Raw genomic sequence first — 17,332 nt, 5'->3', positions numbered from 1 at the left:
AAGTACATTTTTGGCAGAGATGATGGGGACGCAGGAGGCAGGGGTAGTCACTAGAGTGAGAAATACTAAAAACAAACCTCTGTTTCACAAATTTGCCTACATCCAGTCTGCGAACTGTTAAGATAATATCTAAATACTCTCAAAGAGAGCCCAGCAATATACCATCAACCCAGGGCGACTGCACTCGTCTTACATCTAACGCGCATCGTAGTCGGGTAGCTTGCACAAGCCATGAGTCATGGGTAGCCTGACACCCAGGGGCCAGCTCCCTCTTTGTAGGGAGTCATATGACAGCCTGACCAGTCATCACAGCCTGACCTTCTGACAGATCCACGGTAAAGGAACTTCACAGCTAGAGGCTTGGAGATACTCTTTGCTGATGGTCCCACACTTCTGTACTAAGCTGTTTAAAAGAATTCTGTAAGAAATGAGAAAAATCAATCACTCACGGTGACATGCAGAGTAAAGGAGTTATAAGGCATGAAGGGATAAAACATGAGCAAATTCTTTCCCCTGTTCAGACCCCAATTCATCCAGCTCCTGAAACAGTAGAATAAAAATTGCTCATTATCCTCTTTAAATGTCATCCTTTGATGTTCTGGGGTTTGTGGGTTTGGGTTTCCTTCCTTGTTCCCTGTCTCCTTTCCTCACCCTTTCCTCGCCCTCCATCTGCTATCCTTGATCTATTTCCCCAACCACATCATTTCTCTTCCCTTTTCTTTTTCCTTCTCTCTCTCACTTTTTCCTCCCACTCTTTTGAAGCTCCTCACCTTGAGGTGTTTAGGGCTGATCCATCTTCCCATCTCCAGCCAGAATTATTTCTCAGACCAATCCAGTAAAAGTCCTGAGTGAGGAAATTTGGGAGCTGGAACTAAGGGAGAGGTCAAAGAAGGTGACAAAAGGGAAGAAAAATGCAGAAAGTCAAAGAAGAGATTTGGTGTCACGGTCAAGCCTTTATTCCTACACCCTCTCTCATCACCATTATTATGGACTGAATGTTTGTGTCCCCCCAAAATTCATATGTTGAAGCTCTGACACCATAATGTGATGGTATTTTAGAGGTAGAGCCTTTGGGAAGTAATGAGGTTCAGATGACATCATGAGGGTGGGGCCCTCATGACTGAAGGGGTTAGCATCCTTATAAGAGAACAGAGCTCAGTCTCTCTCCACCACCGTCATGAGGACAGAACAAGCGGGCTGCTATCTGCAAGCCAGGAAGAAGTTTCTCACCAGAAACCAAATCTGCCAGCATCTTGACCTTGGACTTCTCAGCTCCCAGAACTATAAGACACAAACGCCTGTGGTTTAACCCCCCCCCCCCATAGTTTATAGCAGCCGAAGCTGAGTAAAATAACCACCAACTCCAAATCACTCTCTCTCTTTTACACTCTGATTCTAGAGATTTGTTGTTTGCAGAGCGGAGCTCTTCCTAGAACTGAACTTTATGGGTATAACTGCATTCTTATAATGTGACAGATAAGATACATATTACATCTCTGTCTTCCATTGCAACTTTCTGCTTGATTGAATGGAGCACCAGGTAGGTATCTCTTGTTTTGAAAGAAAAAGGCTACCCACTGCTGTGGAAGCAGTCATCTTCCTTATTATCATTTAATACATAAATTGTTATTCAGCTCGTAGCAATATACTTGGGTTTTTTTCCCACTAAACTTCCATTTTCCAAACCCTCATCAGTCTTGCGTACGACAAGAAAAAAAAAGGTTAAGTAAACAAGCTTAAGGTAAAGTTAAGTTGGCTACACCATTTATATGCCCCATGCTCCCCACTAGAACAGGAATAAAAGATTCTTTGTTCTGTACAGTCTGACAGTCAAATAAAGGCATTTACATCCTAAGGGAATTGTCTCTATAAATAAAAATGTAATAAAATAAAAGATAAATCCCAGACGATTAATTTTGTATCAGATTTGGTGTTAGGATAATAAATATATTTTGCAACAAATAAACTATCACCTTGGATCTGAAAATTGGTTTTGTTAGAATTTCACTGTGATGTTGAATTTTCAATGTGATGTTAATGTTGACAAGTGTTGTGTTTGTTCACGAGCAAGAAGGATAAAATTATAAGTCTGAAGACCAAAAAACTAATGAACAGTTACTTATAAAATAAGAAACTCAATGTGCTTATATCTGCTTTAGAGCATGAGTGAATATTCAAAGGTATTCATACATGTCTTAACAGATACCAAAGTTTCTGGGATACATGTAGCGTTCCTGGACATCAGTAACTGATGATTCTGTGTCCAGAAGATACTGTTTGTGTAATTGATAACTGCCCAGCCTCTTCTCTTTACTTTACTTCTTATTCTAATTCTCTGAAGTCCACTGCAAATCCCTTATGAAAGAAAATGGAAAATTAGTAAGAAACCATTAAAAGTGTTTCTCTGTTCCTTCTATTTTGTTCCCAGGAATCTTGTGTTTTAGTGTTTTTTGTTTGGTTGCTTAGCTGGTTTGGTTTTCTCTGAGTTAAGAGTTTAATCTGATAGATGTTATAAAAAAAAAAAACTTAACTTGTTTCCATGATTATATATTTCCAGACTGTTCATTTGTCTCAAGCCTCCTTCCCACATGGATGCTTTGAAATAATCTGCCATTTCCTCTGCAGTGGCCACCACACAGAGCGTCAAACTCTCAAATGAGAGGAATTTGGTTTGATTCCTCTCCTCCTTTCATAACTTCTCTCCTTCAGAGCAGAAGCTCAAAAAAGGGCAGTGACATAGGTTACTTCACAGTAACTTAGCGGTAGGACTTGGACTAGAACCCAAGGCCTTGGCATGTCCTCTACTGAGATGGTCCATCTGTCTGTAATTCATTTCTCTCTTCAAACTGTACCATCTTTAGCCCTGAAAATTTTGTGAGATTCCTAGGATGTGCCAAGAAACATGCACATTCAGCAAGATAAGGGACTGTGCGTTCTCTTTGATAAAACAGGCCAAGATGACAGTGTAAGCATGTAACATTAAATTCCAGTATTAGTCATTTCCATGGGATCCTGATGTTGCCACAAAAACTGGCTGATGAAGGATATTTATTAAAGCTAATGCATCTCGTTTCTCATTATACCCAAGGTCAGGTATCCTAAAACCAGGGTTAGAAGAGGGAGATCTAAGATGGCAGAATATTCTCGGATTTCCTTCAAGCAATCTGAAAAACCTCCTCAAGAGATTATCGTGACATCAAAGAAAATTACTTTCTTCTGCAAGTTGCAGGGAAAAAAATTTTAACTCCCTGATTTTGTTCCAAAGTTATATATTTTTAGCCATTTAAACATATCAATATCTTCTAACGACAGCTTACACAGTTGAATACCTTTGGAAGAAAATATTGATTTTTTTATCCAGGAATTACGAAGGAAGCAGTGAAATCTCAACTCACGAGGAGCACCAGATGTCCCATTTTATGTCATCATTTTTATTCCACTCCAGGAAGATTGTTGCTAGAGAGTAAGAATTCAAGGACTCATCTCAGAAATATGTCTCTGGACTAAACGCCTTCACCTACTTGGAGACTTTCACCAGCGCGAATAAAGAGCTGCTCTTCAAAAGTCCAGAAGGCACAAAGCCTCTTTGAACTCCCAGTAAAGATAGTAGAGGAGACTGTCTTCGTCCGTTCGGACTGCTGTAACAGATCACCATGGATGGAGTGACTGGAACAAGAGACATTTATTTCTCAAAGTTCTGGAGGCTGGAAGTGCAAGATCAAGGTGCCAGCAGATGTGGTGTCTGGCGAGCGGCTGCTTCCTGGTTTGCAGACGCCCGGCTCCTGGTTGTATCGTCACACGGTGGAGAGCAGAGGGCCACGCTTTCTCATGTCTCTTCCTGTAAGGACCCTAATCCCAGCATAAAGCACCCTATTCTCGTGACCTCATCACCTCCCAAAGGCCTCATCTCCAGATACCACCTCACTGAGGATGACGGCACGAATTTTGGAGGGACTCAACATACAGTACACAACAGAGATAGAACAAGTCTTTCGTGCTATTTCCCATTTTCAGAAAAACCTCTACTTACTCTTCATTGAATTTCAACTTTAGCTTCCTCCGAAGACACATGGTTGTGGAGGCTTTTGGATGAAGCATTTGAAAAATCAGTTCAGCCTGTTTATCAACACTTCCTTCCCCAGTAATCTATGTCTTATGATAGCTTTGTTCTCTCGGGTAGAGTACCCTGAACACCACTATATCTTACATCTGTATTGCACTTTAAGGTTTGCAAAATCCCTGTGCGCTCATTCCGAATTTCATCTGAAATGCTGGGTATACCGTACGGCGTTAGGAAAACAGAACAGAAACAATCTACCCGAGTCTGCCACTCGTTCTCTCCCTGTCACTGGAAGGTAAACAAACTGCTTCATCTGCCTGAGCCTCAGTTTCCTTATGACAATTTAGCTTAGATATTCTCCAGGACTGTTTTCCAGTTATAAAATTATTGCCAACCCTGAAAGGTCGGCAAATATTGTCATCCCCTCTTTACAGATGAGGAAACAGGCTCACATGGGTGAAGGGGCTTACCCAAGGCTCCTTACTGAGTAAGAATACAAGTTTTCTCCCCCAGAGCTAAACTCTTGCATTCCATCAGGCTCACCCTTTACAGGAGTAAACAAGATCACACTCTGCCCCTGATTAACGCTTTCCTTTTTCACACAGAATAAAATCTATAATCCCTACTAGGTATTACAAGGTCTTACATGACCTAGCCCTTGCCAACCATCTATTTGCTTACTACAGTCGGCCATGTGAGCCTTCTTCCTTTTTTAAGCTCTTTTAACACAGCAAGGTCAGTGTTTTTACAACGCTTTCCCCTCTGCCTGGAATACCCTTCCCCTAGACTTTCACATGGCTTCCATCTGGGTCTAGGTCTCAGCTCAAACATTACCTCCTTCGAGAGGCCTTGCTTAACCGGACAATCTAAAGTAGTACCTTTAGTTCTTCCACTAACATAACGCACCGTTTCACTTTCTTCAAAGCACAGATCACTATATTTATCCGTTTACTTGTTTGCTGTCTATCTTTCCTCTGACTAAAATGTAAACACCATAAAGGCAAGAACACTTGCTGACCACTGTACCTCTAGCACCTAGAAAAACATATGACATTATGTTCAAAAATATTTATAGAATTAAGGAATGTAGAGCCAATTATTATGCAGGAAGAGATTAAACCTTTTTGAACACAAACTCCGCACCCTCCACTCCCATCAAGTACTTAATTGTGTACATTGTGGGTAGGAGTGGACTGAAGAGCACAAAGGAAGGGTAGGATGGATAAATGACATCCTAATTTTCAGAAATCTGTCATGCATTTCTTAAACAATTTGCCTATAATGATTATTTAAATTAGGAAAAAATGAATTTTTCCTCATTCTTCCACCTCTGGCATTTTAAGCAAAACTGTCCACTTCTTTGTTCTCCTCATTTCAAGGGGAAGGAATGACAGCAAATGAGGCACAGAAATGAGTGAGGACTTGCTCAAAAACCTCAATTAGAAGAGCTGGGATTAGATAATACTCACTTATAAACCCCCGTCCTGCACTTAACTCCCAAGACCCACACAGTTCCACGTCACGTGGCCACACCAGGTTACTACTTCTCACTGGTGAGGCTGGACAGTGCAAATTTTACCATATCACTTTCTCTTGAAGACTGTCCCGCTTGAAAGAAGCCTTTAAAACTGGAGTGCAATTATCTATGTTCTATGTAGTCATGGATTGTGTGTGTGTGTGTGTGTGTGTGTGTGTGTGTGTGTGTGTGTGTGTGTGTGTGAGACTATAGAAGCAACATAAAAGTATAAGCAAAAGTGCTTATTGGCAAAGGTGTTAGCTTAGAACTCTTAGCCTCCAGAGATGGTGCGAACTAGAGCAATAAGGTGTCATGTCACTTTAGAATTAGTAATGGTTGGTTATATTTTAGAGAGAAAAAAATGTAAAACCTAAAAGCAAGATGAAGACAGAAACCAAGCAAATGAAATCAGATACATTTTTTCTTTCCTTTTTCTTTTCTTTTTAAGGTCCTTATTCATGCTTTATACACACACACACACACACACACACACACACACACACGCTTTAGCAGGTAATATTTTAAAATTCTAATTAAAATATTATTAAGGTATAGAACATACTCCTTAAACTTCCAAAATTAACATGGTTTATGGGATATATCTAAGCTATGTGGAGATATACTAATGTGGAGATACACTAATAATATATCAAAGCTACTGGTGATATCTTTTTTTTTTTTACTTTTTTTTATTTAAGTATAGTCAGTTTATGGTCATATCCTTGATCAGCTAAGTTAATTTTAGGGACTATGTCCTAAAGAAATAACCTCACAAAAAAAAATCATATAAATATGCTTATAGCTGAAGAAAAATTGGAAATAAGTAAAATTTTGTCTAGGAATATGAAAACAGTTAACCAATAATAGAATAACGGAATTTTTAAAGACAAGTATCTATAATAATTTAACGTTTGGAAAAAGCAGGAATAAAATAATACTATGTGATAAAAGCAAAACGTAAATACAGGGTGTCCAAAAAGCCTAGAAACAGAGGATAAATGTATTTTCAAATTGTACATCTATTTTCAAATAATATCATTTACATGTTTTCCTTCAACCTCCAGACACCTTTTCAGGTGAAGTATTTAAAACAATAGATGTAGTTTTTAATTAGGAAAAAAAGTACAATACATAGCACCCCTAAAATCTAAAATAGATTAGATCTACTGCTTTCAATTTAGAGGTATTTCACCTGAAAACATAATCTGGAGGTTGAATAAAAACACACTGAGCATATTACTTGAAAATGTAACTAACATACTGTTTAAAAATAAGTTTATCATATGTTTCCAGACTTTTCAGATATCCTGTAGTAAGTAAACATTGATTATTATCATATAAAAACATGCAAATATTACTCAGCCATAAAAAATAATGAAACAATGTCATTTGCAGCAACACGTACTGATTCTCAAAACCACCAATAAAATCTCAATATGAAAGAAAAAAAAATAGTGAAACACTGCCCATCAGCAGATGAATGGATAAACAAAATGTGGTCTATCCATATAATGGAATACTATTCAGCCATAAAAAGGAATAAAATTCTGATACTTGTTACAGCACAGATAAACTCTGAAAGCATGCTAAGTGAAATAAGCCAGATACAGGCAAATTCAGAGAGACAAAAAGTAGAACAGTGGTCACTAGGGGCCGAGGGGAAGGAGGAATGGGGAGTTACTGTTTAATGGGTACAGCATTTCAGTTTGGGATGATAAAAAAGTCCTGGAGCTGAATAGTGGTCATGATTGTGTCACTGAGGCTGAGGTTGAGGCCTCCAAGCCCTGCCTACTGAATTGAGACCCAAGGATAGAATTTTGGATGAAGTAGAAAAGGTAGCTGTATTTCTTTGCCAGGCAAAGGATGTAATAGTGGACTAATGCCTCCAAGACTGTAAACCTGCTGGGGAGAGAAGGAAGGGGGTTTTATAGTAAGAGTTCAAGGGGCAGAGCTAGTTTTCATGGAGATTCCAACTGTTATAAAGTTGTTCTTGTTTTTGCAGATGCAGTGGTCCCCTTCTCTCTGCTGGGCATGAAATTCACCTCTAGCTCTGGGACTTTTATAATACTCTTATGCCTAGAACAAAGGATGTGGAGGAAGGGGGCCTATGGAAGAGAGCTCTACAGAAAAACGTGTGCAGTTTAAACTCAGGTTGAAAAGTGCTTGTAGCATTTTAGGCACCCTGAGACCTGGGACCTCCTGCTGCAGGCTGGGACCTGCACCTCAAGCAACAAAATACAAAGAAACCACAAAGGGCTAAAAATAATTCTGACATGCACAGTTAGGGCAAATTATGAAAAATAAGGTGGACAAAACACCCAGCTGCCCTTTCTGAGGTGTCAGGAGCAAGAGGAGGGCACTGAGCATGATCCCCACATGCAGCACCATGAAAGGGTTGGGCGGACCACCCAAGCCCTCCTCCTCTTTAGATTAACCCTGGTCAGCAAGGGCATGAGAAAAGCCACTTTACCTATTATAAATTAAGCAGTTACAAATACCATGTGGTCATCAATGACAGCAGGGTCCTGCTCAGTTACGGTTGCATAGTGATGTGAATGTACTTAATGGCACTTAATTGTATTCTTGAAAATGGTCAAAATACTAAGTTTTAGGTTATTCATGTTTTACCACAATTTTTTTAAGTTAAAAAAAAAAAAGATAGTGAGAGATATCCTAACCTACCTACCAAACATGCTTTGGGGTGAAGTTCATACTGGATGCTTGATTGGTTTACAAAGGAAGGGTAACAAAAGACACACACATTACCAGACTATCAAGACATCCAGAACAACAATTCTCCTGCCATCTACCCTGTGTTTCCAGCCATTTCATTCAGTCTTCTGACATATCATTTCAGATGTCTTCATAAGGGAACTACTCAATTCAACAAATCATAATTTATTTGTGATATAAATTTTACTGAAATTTCATGTCTTAGGAGACAGAAGAGAACAAAAGTTACTTTGACTCTGGGCTTTATTTTGAGTTTTAAGGAGAATTACTTAAAGTGGAAGAGAAGAAAAACTAAAATTAAGTGATTCCTATTATGTTAAAGGAAATTTCACATAGATCTTCTCATTTAATATTCATAACAATTCTGGAAAATTTTTCCTCCACTTGGTACATGATAAAATGGAGAACCAAAAAGGTTAAGAAAACTTGCTGAAGTTCACGCATCTACTAAGCAATGTAGTAAAAACAAACTCATGACTGTATGAAAAACACTAAGCCCTTTCCATTACCTGATTCTACTTTAAATTATGGGGAAAAGTGACCATGTTACCATAGTGTTTGTATGGAAGAATCCAGAGAAGAAAACCTTGGGTGTAATTAGATGTAAACCCTAAATACAAGAAAAGCCAATATTGAAATTTCAGGGAGAAGACAGGGACAATCCCAAAGGCATAAACTCTCACAGGGAAGCTGGTTCAAGCTGAATGAGAGGTTGGAAAGCAATAAAGTCTGATAATATAACCTCAAATTATGATAATGAGAAAGAAAGATATAACATAATCTCAAATTATGATAATGAGGAAGAAAGATGTTACGGGGCAAGGAGCGTCAGGATAGATTTAAAGAAACCAAAGTATTTCCACAGGAACTCTCTAGTCAACATATATTTTCAGGTAATATACCAACGACTATAAGAAACAAATCCTAACATTCAAAATAAACTAAGCTAAGAGAGAGGGTGTAGCTCAGTGGTAGAGTGTGTGTTTAGCATGCCTGAGGTCCTGGGTTCAATCCCTGATACCTCTACTAAAAATAATAAGTAAATAAACAAATATAATTTCCTTCCCCTCCAAAAAAGAAATAAAACAAATTTTAAAAAATAAATAAAATAAACTGAGCTATGTCGGGGGGGAAATGACAAAAAAAAATCAAGACTTGAACATATCTAAAGATCTAACGATAAATTCAAAGAGCAAAAAGAACAGCAAAGGGCAGTTGCCATAGTATAAACAGAACACTGAGGAAAGAACAGAGCAATTCAATTTCAATTTTGTTTTTATTTCCTCAAAAATAAAATAAGTCTTAAAGTCCAAGATAGAAAAAAGAGATCAGTGAGCATCTCACTATTTAAAAAAAATATTTAAATCCCAAGGGCCATATAAAGAACATTCCAGATTTCAAATTCAAATAATTTTCTAAACAAGTATAGAAAAGAAAAGGCACCAGAAGACAAATAATTGGAAAAATTATCTTATTTTTCAGCATGCATGAGGTGGATTCTGGAAGCTGCTAAATACAGTGTATCTATAAGTGACTTTAAAAAGGTGGGGTAATGTGGAGTGTAAAATCTGGCTCTGAAAAAATAAATAAATACAAAGTCTGGCTCTGCTAGATTTGTAGCCTTGGACTTGTTCATTAACTCTTCTGAATTGTATTCACTCATCAATGGAATGGAGACGTTGAATTCCACTTTGTAGGCTGTGCTGTGAAGATTAAGGAGAACAGAATAGAGCACCCGTCACAAAGCAAGTGCTCAATACATGGCAGTTTCCATTATTATTATCTATATTATAAACTTGGTTATAACTGATCTAAGATAGAGCTAGACTGTGTTTACATATCTTACTGATAGATAACTATTTAACAGCAAAAGAGGGACACTTCTGACAGCCTCTGGCATGTAGCAACCTAATCCCCTAGCGGTGTTCCCCTCTAGCGGAATGCCAGTTAGGAAACTTCAGGTTTAACACACCCATATGCTCTTTTGGCAGCTCTTTAGATCTAAGTATGAAACTAGGAATAGCAAGCATATCTTAAAAGAGTATGTAAATCTTGCCATGAGAACAAAAGACAAACACTAGTACAAGGGAGTCAGCAGATCATACAGAAGTCAAATTGGTTCTACAGAATCTGACAAGAGCTGAGGGCAAGAAAAAGAATCAAGCCGGAGGACCAGGCAAAAGTCCCCAGGAGTGTCAGACGCAAGGCTTACCTGCGGCTGCTGTCCAGCCTCTCAGGGGTATTCCACCCTCTCCAGTGCTGACTGGAGCCAAGGGGCCGCAGAAGAAAACAAACCAGTTTTGGAAATGCAGTCAGTCTAACTCTGTTCAGCTTGCTCAACAGTAGAGGCAGGATTTAAAGGAAATAAAGAAGGAAAGGAAAGACAAAATCCTTTAATACTCTCCATTCCTCCAGAGGACTTCAGAGTAACAGCAATATCCCCAAGTCCCAGCTATCCTCTACCTCATCTCCCATCATCACACTGTGTAATTTACAGTAGCTGCTACAGCATGACTCTCAGGGGCAGTGTCTTGCGTTATGACTCATTGTTCTGTGTGTCAGTATTTTCCCAACAATGTTTCAAGCTCTTGGCTCACTTCTGCTATTGATTTCAGTCAGCCCAAGAACTCAGATGCAGCTATACCAGAATGAGAGGAGAAGCTGCTGCAAAAAGATCCAGAAAGCAATGTTATTATTACCAGATGCCATGAAACCAAGATTTCACACGTCTAACGAAGAGATCCCAGTGCGTTCTGCCACCTAGTCTAGGGAGAGCATAAAGGAAAAGTAAATCAGAGGTGAACTGATCCGAAGTTGGATTCTATGCAGAATTTCAAAGGAATGAATTTTCTTTTGACAAACAAGATCCTAGGTGCTTTCATCTTCTCTTAAAATAGGAAGTTATATAACTTACAAACTATATGTTCTCCCCAACTGCTTTAGAGTAATTAATTACCTCTCAGAATTTCCCCAAGGGATGTTAATAAAGTTGAATTCTTAATAAACTCTTCTCTGTGATTCTACCCCAAAAAGAAGACATAAAGTAATTTCAAAGCATAAAAATCAGCATGAAACCAGCACTAAAAGTTTAACTAGGAGTTCTTGTTTTCTTTGTAAATGTTATTTAAGTTGACAAGTTAGAATCTGATTGATTTTTGTTACCTCTGGATATTAACTCCTTATGTTACCTTGAGATGTTCTAGGGTTAGTAACAAACTGTCCCCCAGGAGACCGTGGGGAGGACAGGAAGGATCTGACAGGCCTGGAGGAAGTGGAGCCCACCAGTTCAGCAATGCAGGGAATTTAAAATCACACACATATAGTTTCCTTCCTTCTTTCTCAGCTTTCTAGAACTGCTTCTTCCTTGTGCCCTCCCCACCACCCCAATTGTTTCGTAGCCTGGAACTTACTGGATTCCAGTGAATGAAGGGAAATGATTGTAAAGAAGGCATTTGCCAGGCCCCGTGCCCCACAACCCACTTCCCCTCCCTCTTGAGTTCCACCAACTCTCGTGTAGGAATCTGCTGCCTCTTTATGACCCATATGTTCCTGGATCTAATGCTCTCTTTTAATTAGACCTGTATTTCTGATCTAATTCCTCTCTGTAATACTCGCCATCCTTCTGCCTCCAACACACACACACACACACACACACACACACACACACACACACACACACACACGCCAAGGGAAGCATCTAGCTTTCTACACCGGAGGGTCTCTGGGTGAGGCAGGGAAAGGGGAAGGAGAGGGGAGAAGGCTGGGGTAGAGGAGCAGAAAAGAAGGAAAAGACAGAGAAAAGGAGAGAAAAAGGAAAGAATATTCCTTTGATTCGTCAAAAGAGGATACGTGATACATTTGAAGAGCATTCACCAACAAAATAGCCTACATTTGCCAAATGCTGCATTTACCATTTGCTGCTGGTTGTCTGTGAGCATAAGGAGATGTGCATTTTTGGCTAAGCAGAATTCCAGACTAGAATTCCAGTCCCTTTTCTCCACGGAGAAGTAGTAACAGTGGTCACCATACCTCACCCAGCGATCTGGGCAGCTAGGGCAGCTGGCACAGGTGGAGAATCTGGAACCTAGAAAAGGAAGAGGACCTGGTTCACATCTTTATGGACCACTCAATCTTGGAAGTGAAATGGGAGGTAAGATGTCTCCCCTGCCCCACCATATTTCAGATTAAGGTTTAGAGAAATGTACAACAATGCACGGCCTCAAAATAAATGCCTCACAGTGTGCAACTCTGTCACTACTGCTGTACACTCCTCTGAGCAAGGGTGTGAAGGAGCAGGGAAGGAAATGGGTACCATCCAGCTGAGGGCCGTGAGGAGAGTCTCTTTCTTGTGCTAGAGCTGTTTCTCCACATGTGATATATACACAGTGGATAAAATAAATGTATAAAGATGTGTATAAAAATAAAGATAAAATGAATGTATCAGTGTACCATTTATATGGCTCAGCGCATACACTGTGTAACTGTATAATGCACACTGCTTAAATCAGGTGGACATTTTTAGAATGTCCAACCTCAATCTGACACCCCATGATAGTGTAAAACAAAAGGACAGAAACTAGAAAGAGCAAATTTAACTAGAATAAAAGGTTGTTTGGGTTTTTTTTTTAATCACAAATGTGAAAAATATTCACTGGAAATTGGATAAAAGACTTATACTTCAGCAAAAAGAATTTATTTTAGATATTAAAAAATAAGGTTTTCTGACAGAGAAGGGTGTCAGACACTAACGTGAAAAGTGGTACAGGTTTCCTAACTGAGCTCTGTTAAATACAAAACATTCTCATTCCTTTAAAATGGTTGGATCATAGTTCTGTGAAAATGAAAGGGAACGTCATTTCAAGGTAATTTCAACCAAGATTCCATAATGTTATTGACTTTCTACTTCCATGAAACACATTTGTACAAATTAACCATAAGCCCAATTCCACAACAGACAAGTATGAGCTATTACATAAAGTGAGCACGTGTGTAGATTTGTAATTGCAGAGTAGATTGTGCATCTATTCCAGATTAGGGAGTTTAAAAGTGGGAAAAGCAGTCCTTAATGTTAAAGACTAGACAACTTTTCTGAATAGGCCTGGCATGAGACCAATATAGGGTTCTGGAGATCGAGCTACAACATTAGCACCTTATAGAGCTGTGGCTTTTCCATACAGCTGTGACGTCACCCAGACTGAATCAGAAAGTCCCAGCTTCCCTGGGAGTGTCCTTCTGTCAAAGGCAGGACCTGGGTCTGAGGTAGAGGTTCCAGGGCTGAACCCTTAGAATCCGAATGAACAAAGTCTGTCTACCGTGTTACTAACAATCATCCCCAGACAACAAAACCTAAGTTACGACTCTAGACTGTGAAACAAGAACTGATGGCCCTCTGGATCATCCTATTTAAGGACCCAGAAGAACTACATCTAGAAAAGTTCATTTCAGAAAATGGGAAAGCTCTCTAAACGGAAAAAAATTAGAATATGTCTAATTAAATTATGATATATGTATTATGTGAAAAGTCAAACACACTATTATAATAATAATTTGATTTTCATGACAAATATTATAGTAGGCAGGGAAATGTTTATGACATAATCTCAAATTAAAAACCAATATGCAACATTATTAGCATACTATGATCAAAACTATACCCAGCCATACTGAAAAAAAGGAGGGGGAAGTGAGGGAGATTTTACAGGACTTGACTGAAATTCTATTAAAAGAATAAATGGTTACACAAATGCACGCTCTCAAAGACTAGGAGACTATACTCAGGAAATGTTGTTGTGTACTAGTGATGATTTATCTTTTTGGAGATATTTTTCATTTTCCTAATTTTCTGTTATGCTACATTGTTTTTATAACACAAATTTTGGTTGAAGTTACCACTTACCCTGGCACAGAATCCCCTGGAAGAGCAGCAGACTCACTAGAATGGCACTCAGAAGCCCCAAAGCTACCGCCACATAGTGAGAGAGAGGGGATCTGGAAGAAGCTGCAAGAACAGAATCCAAAGCAAAATCTCAAGTCAGAATAAAAATTGCAGAAAAGAAGGTCAGGGAAGGATATCTGGGATCTTGAAGCAATGTGGCCTGATGGCAACTGAGATCCAGGCCCTCAAGGTTCCTTTCCTGGGTCTGTCAGGGACGTTCTCTGAAGTCTAGGGTAGCCACCGTTATCTTTAACAAGGAACATACTTTATTTAACAAATTAAAGATACTTTTTCCTTGGTAATTGCGGCTTGCATAGTCTCATGCTTTACTGCTGAGAATATAAATTGGAACAACCTCTTTGGAGAGCAGTTTGGCAGTGCCACCAAAACTGCAAAGGTAATTCACCCTTTGACCCAGAAATTTCTCTTTGAGAAATTTTTCCTACAGACATTCACACATATGCAGCTTTTACAAAAGAATAAAGACAGGCTTTTTTTTCACAGATATGGGGTGATGTGCAAGGTATAGAGTTAAGGGAAATAGTTAAGAAAACAGTTTTCTGTGAAACAGTGTATGCTAATACGCATCTCTGGAAATAGACACACGCATCTGATAACACTGTTTTGCCTCTGGGGAGGGGAAATAGGTCACTGGGGACAGAGGTAGGGGAAGACTTTTTACTTTATTTTCTTCTGTACCTTTTGAATTTTGAACCATAAGATGCATTGCTTTGGAAACTCATTACTGGAAGAGTAATGAGTTTGGGTTGAAAATATGTTTAAGGATGAGATGCTCCTTTATACTAACTATGCTGCATATAGCCTGTATCTAAGAATGCTATTTTTTTAATCTGGAAAATAGAAGTGTTTCTTACCTAAATTTTTATTTTAAAATTAGAGCAGTCTCATAGTCTGATAGTATAGAACTTAGGTGAGAAGAGTAAACATCTATAAAGTAAGATATTTAACTTCTAGTTTTGATTTCTTTATTTGGTAACCTTTAATTTGGATATTGGGAAAATAAGTCTACCTATTCAGGACTCACTTCCATACTTAAATTTTAGGTAAATTATCCTGTAGATGTGTGTGTATCTGTGAAGCTTTTTTAACTTATTGAAAGAAAGAAATTCATTGTAGAAATACCTTAAAATGAGAGTTCTGCATGAGAAACATTTGGACTGCCAAATCCAATAACACTAGATTTCTAGTGACATAAAAAAATACATTTACATTATATAAGAATATTGAATGAAATAAATGTTGATTTTAGATGTTACACTAAATGCAAAAAAGGTATCAACACATAACGGTATTTGTGTAACCACAATTCAAAAAATTAAATGAAATTTAATCTTTTTCAATGTATTTTTAAAACATGCATATTAAAAGCTTCTTAATGGAGTACATATAGTACAGTCAACATAGAAAAGCAAAAATATATCAAAATAGTAACAGTGATAATCACCTTGTACAATTATTAGTGATTTTTATTTTTTATGTCTGTCCTCATAGTTTCTCTAATTCCTATGATGGGCATGTAATACTTTTGTAAAGAGACTTTTAATAGCATTTTAATGTTCCTAAACTATTTTCCCCTCTCAAACAGAGCACCCTAGAAAGATGACCTAGAAATGAACATACCAGTGATAAATAAGAGCATGCAATGTGCACTGTATATAAATAAAAACCACTGTCTGGAAATCAAAATAATTATACTCAAGTTCCAACTCATCACCAGTTGTGTGATCTCACACTTATACTTTAAAATGTACATTATTTTTGAGTTAACAGTTCTGTTCCTTACAAATTAGCACTGATATAATCCAAAAAAAGGATATATACAAATAAAAATGTTAAATGCTGCATAAGTTATAGTAATAGAAATAAATCAAAATTTCTAAGTATAATGGAATGATTTAGCAAATTGTAGCAATGCTTTCAAAGGATAATACTAAAAACTGTAACAATAAGACTATGGAGCAAAAAGAAAGCTTATGGAGTTACGCTAAAGAAGATACTTCATGGGAGTTTACTGGCTAAGATATAAAATCAAATACCAATTTTGGCACTTACACTGTTATCTGCCTATCTCAGAAAGTGTTTTTCAGGGCACAGTGTAAAAGTGGTTTGTTTCATCTTCAAATTCCCATAGTCACAGGGTCTACTTAAGTGTTCTTAATACCTTCTTCCTACCATTCTAGTGCGAACTGTAGGGGAGGAGAAAAAAACCCAGATACATAGATCAGTTTCTTTTCTGACAACATCTTATTGTCACCCATTTGCAAAATTATTGGTGTCCTCCTTATTTTCATAGGCAGAAAAAGAGAAATACTTAGAATGGAAACAGCTGGTCCAAGGTTGCTCCAAACATCACTAAAGAGATAAAGCTCTCCCAATAAAAGTCTTGCTACAGTTCAGAAGCAATAAAGAGCAACAGAACTGCCCCAGCTTGCGTTTCATAGTTGAGATCATAAAAGCGAATGGTTAGAAAAGAATTTACCTGAAACCTAAGATCAGATTGCCAACCATACAACCAATTTTCATATGCCAACTCTAGACTTCAAACTGAACCAAAAGTATTTCCTCAAATTATCCTCTGCATCTTTGCATCCTCTACTCTAAACAGACTTTCCAATCCATTCATCCCTTAGCCTATGGTCAGTCACTATGGACAGTTCTCCATACTAACTTGGCTAACTCACCTGTTTGCTGTGGTCTGCAGTCATTCTGGGCTTGGGGTGCAGTAGAAAATGCTAATACGGAATAAGTAACACTGTCAGTCATTTTTACCTAGTATCTTTCACATTCAGTTGAGAGGGTAAAATTACAGATGTGAGAGGAGACAGACGTCAGTGAGGAAACAGCCCAATCTCTAAACTGCTAGCAGGAAACTTGAAGGTTTGTTTTTATAAAAAAAAAAAAAAGGTCCAGCATGACAAAAACAGAAGTAATTTTTCAGGAAATCATTCAAATTCTAGAGATGCCTGTAGAAATTAATGTTCTAAACTTTGACTTTTTCATGTTTTGTTTATTTTATTTACTTATTTACTTGGCATCACCATACTCTCTAGATGCTTGTTAAGTATAT

At 38.1% G+C, this 17,332-nt stretch overlaps 1 protein-coding gene across 5 annotated transcripts in view; it reads right to left on the bottom strand.

The window, feature by feature from the left end:
- KLRG1 (killer cell lectin like receptor G1) overlaps nucleotides 1-17,126 on the bottom strand; it is a 130,236-nt gene extending 113,110 nt beyond the window's left edge. Inside the window, exons 1-5 of one of the 5 annotated variants that reach the window (XM_074357534.1) lie at nucleotides 16,947-17,115; nucleotides 14,206-14,307; nucleotides 12,221-12,393; nucleotides 771-871; nucleotides 319-418 (exon numbers count right to left, since the gene is read on the bottom strand). In XM_074357534.1, the coding sequence (XP_074213635.1) occupies nucleotides 319-418; nucleotides 771-871; nucleotides 12,221-12,393; nucleotides 14,206-14,307; nucleotides 16,947-17,028 (558 nt within the window). In that variant the 5' untranslated portion in view covers nucleotides 17,029-17,115. Of the gene's footprint in view, nucleotides 1-318; nucleotides 419-770; nucleotides 872-2,514; nucleotides 10,013-10,521; nucleotides 10,641-12,220; nucleotides 12,394-14,205; nucleotides 14,308-16,946 lie in introns of those variants that run through there. The other 4 variants (XM_010946378.3, XM_045510206.2, XM_074357535.1 and 1 more) reach the window with 4 other exon arrangements.
- Between the last annotated feature and the right edge of the window lie 206 nt (nucleotides 17,127-17,332).

The sequence above is a fragment of the Camelus bactrianus genome, chromosome 34 (assembly GCF_048773025.1).
Source record: "Camelus bactrianus isolate YW-2024 breed Bactrian camel chromosome 34, ASM4877302v1, whole genome shotgun sequence".
Taxonomy (NCBI): Eukaryota; Metazoa; Chordata; class Mammalia; order Artiodactyla; family Camelidae; genus Camelus; species Camelus bactrianus.
This window is presented reverse-complemented; position numbering and strand designations above follow the sequence as displayed.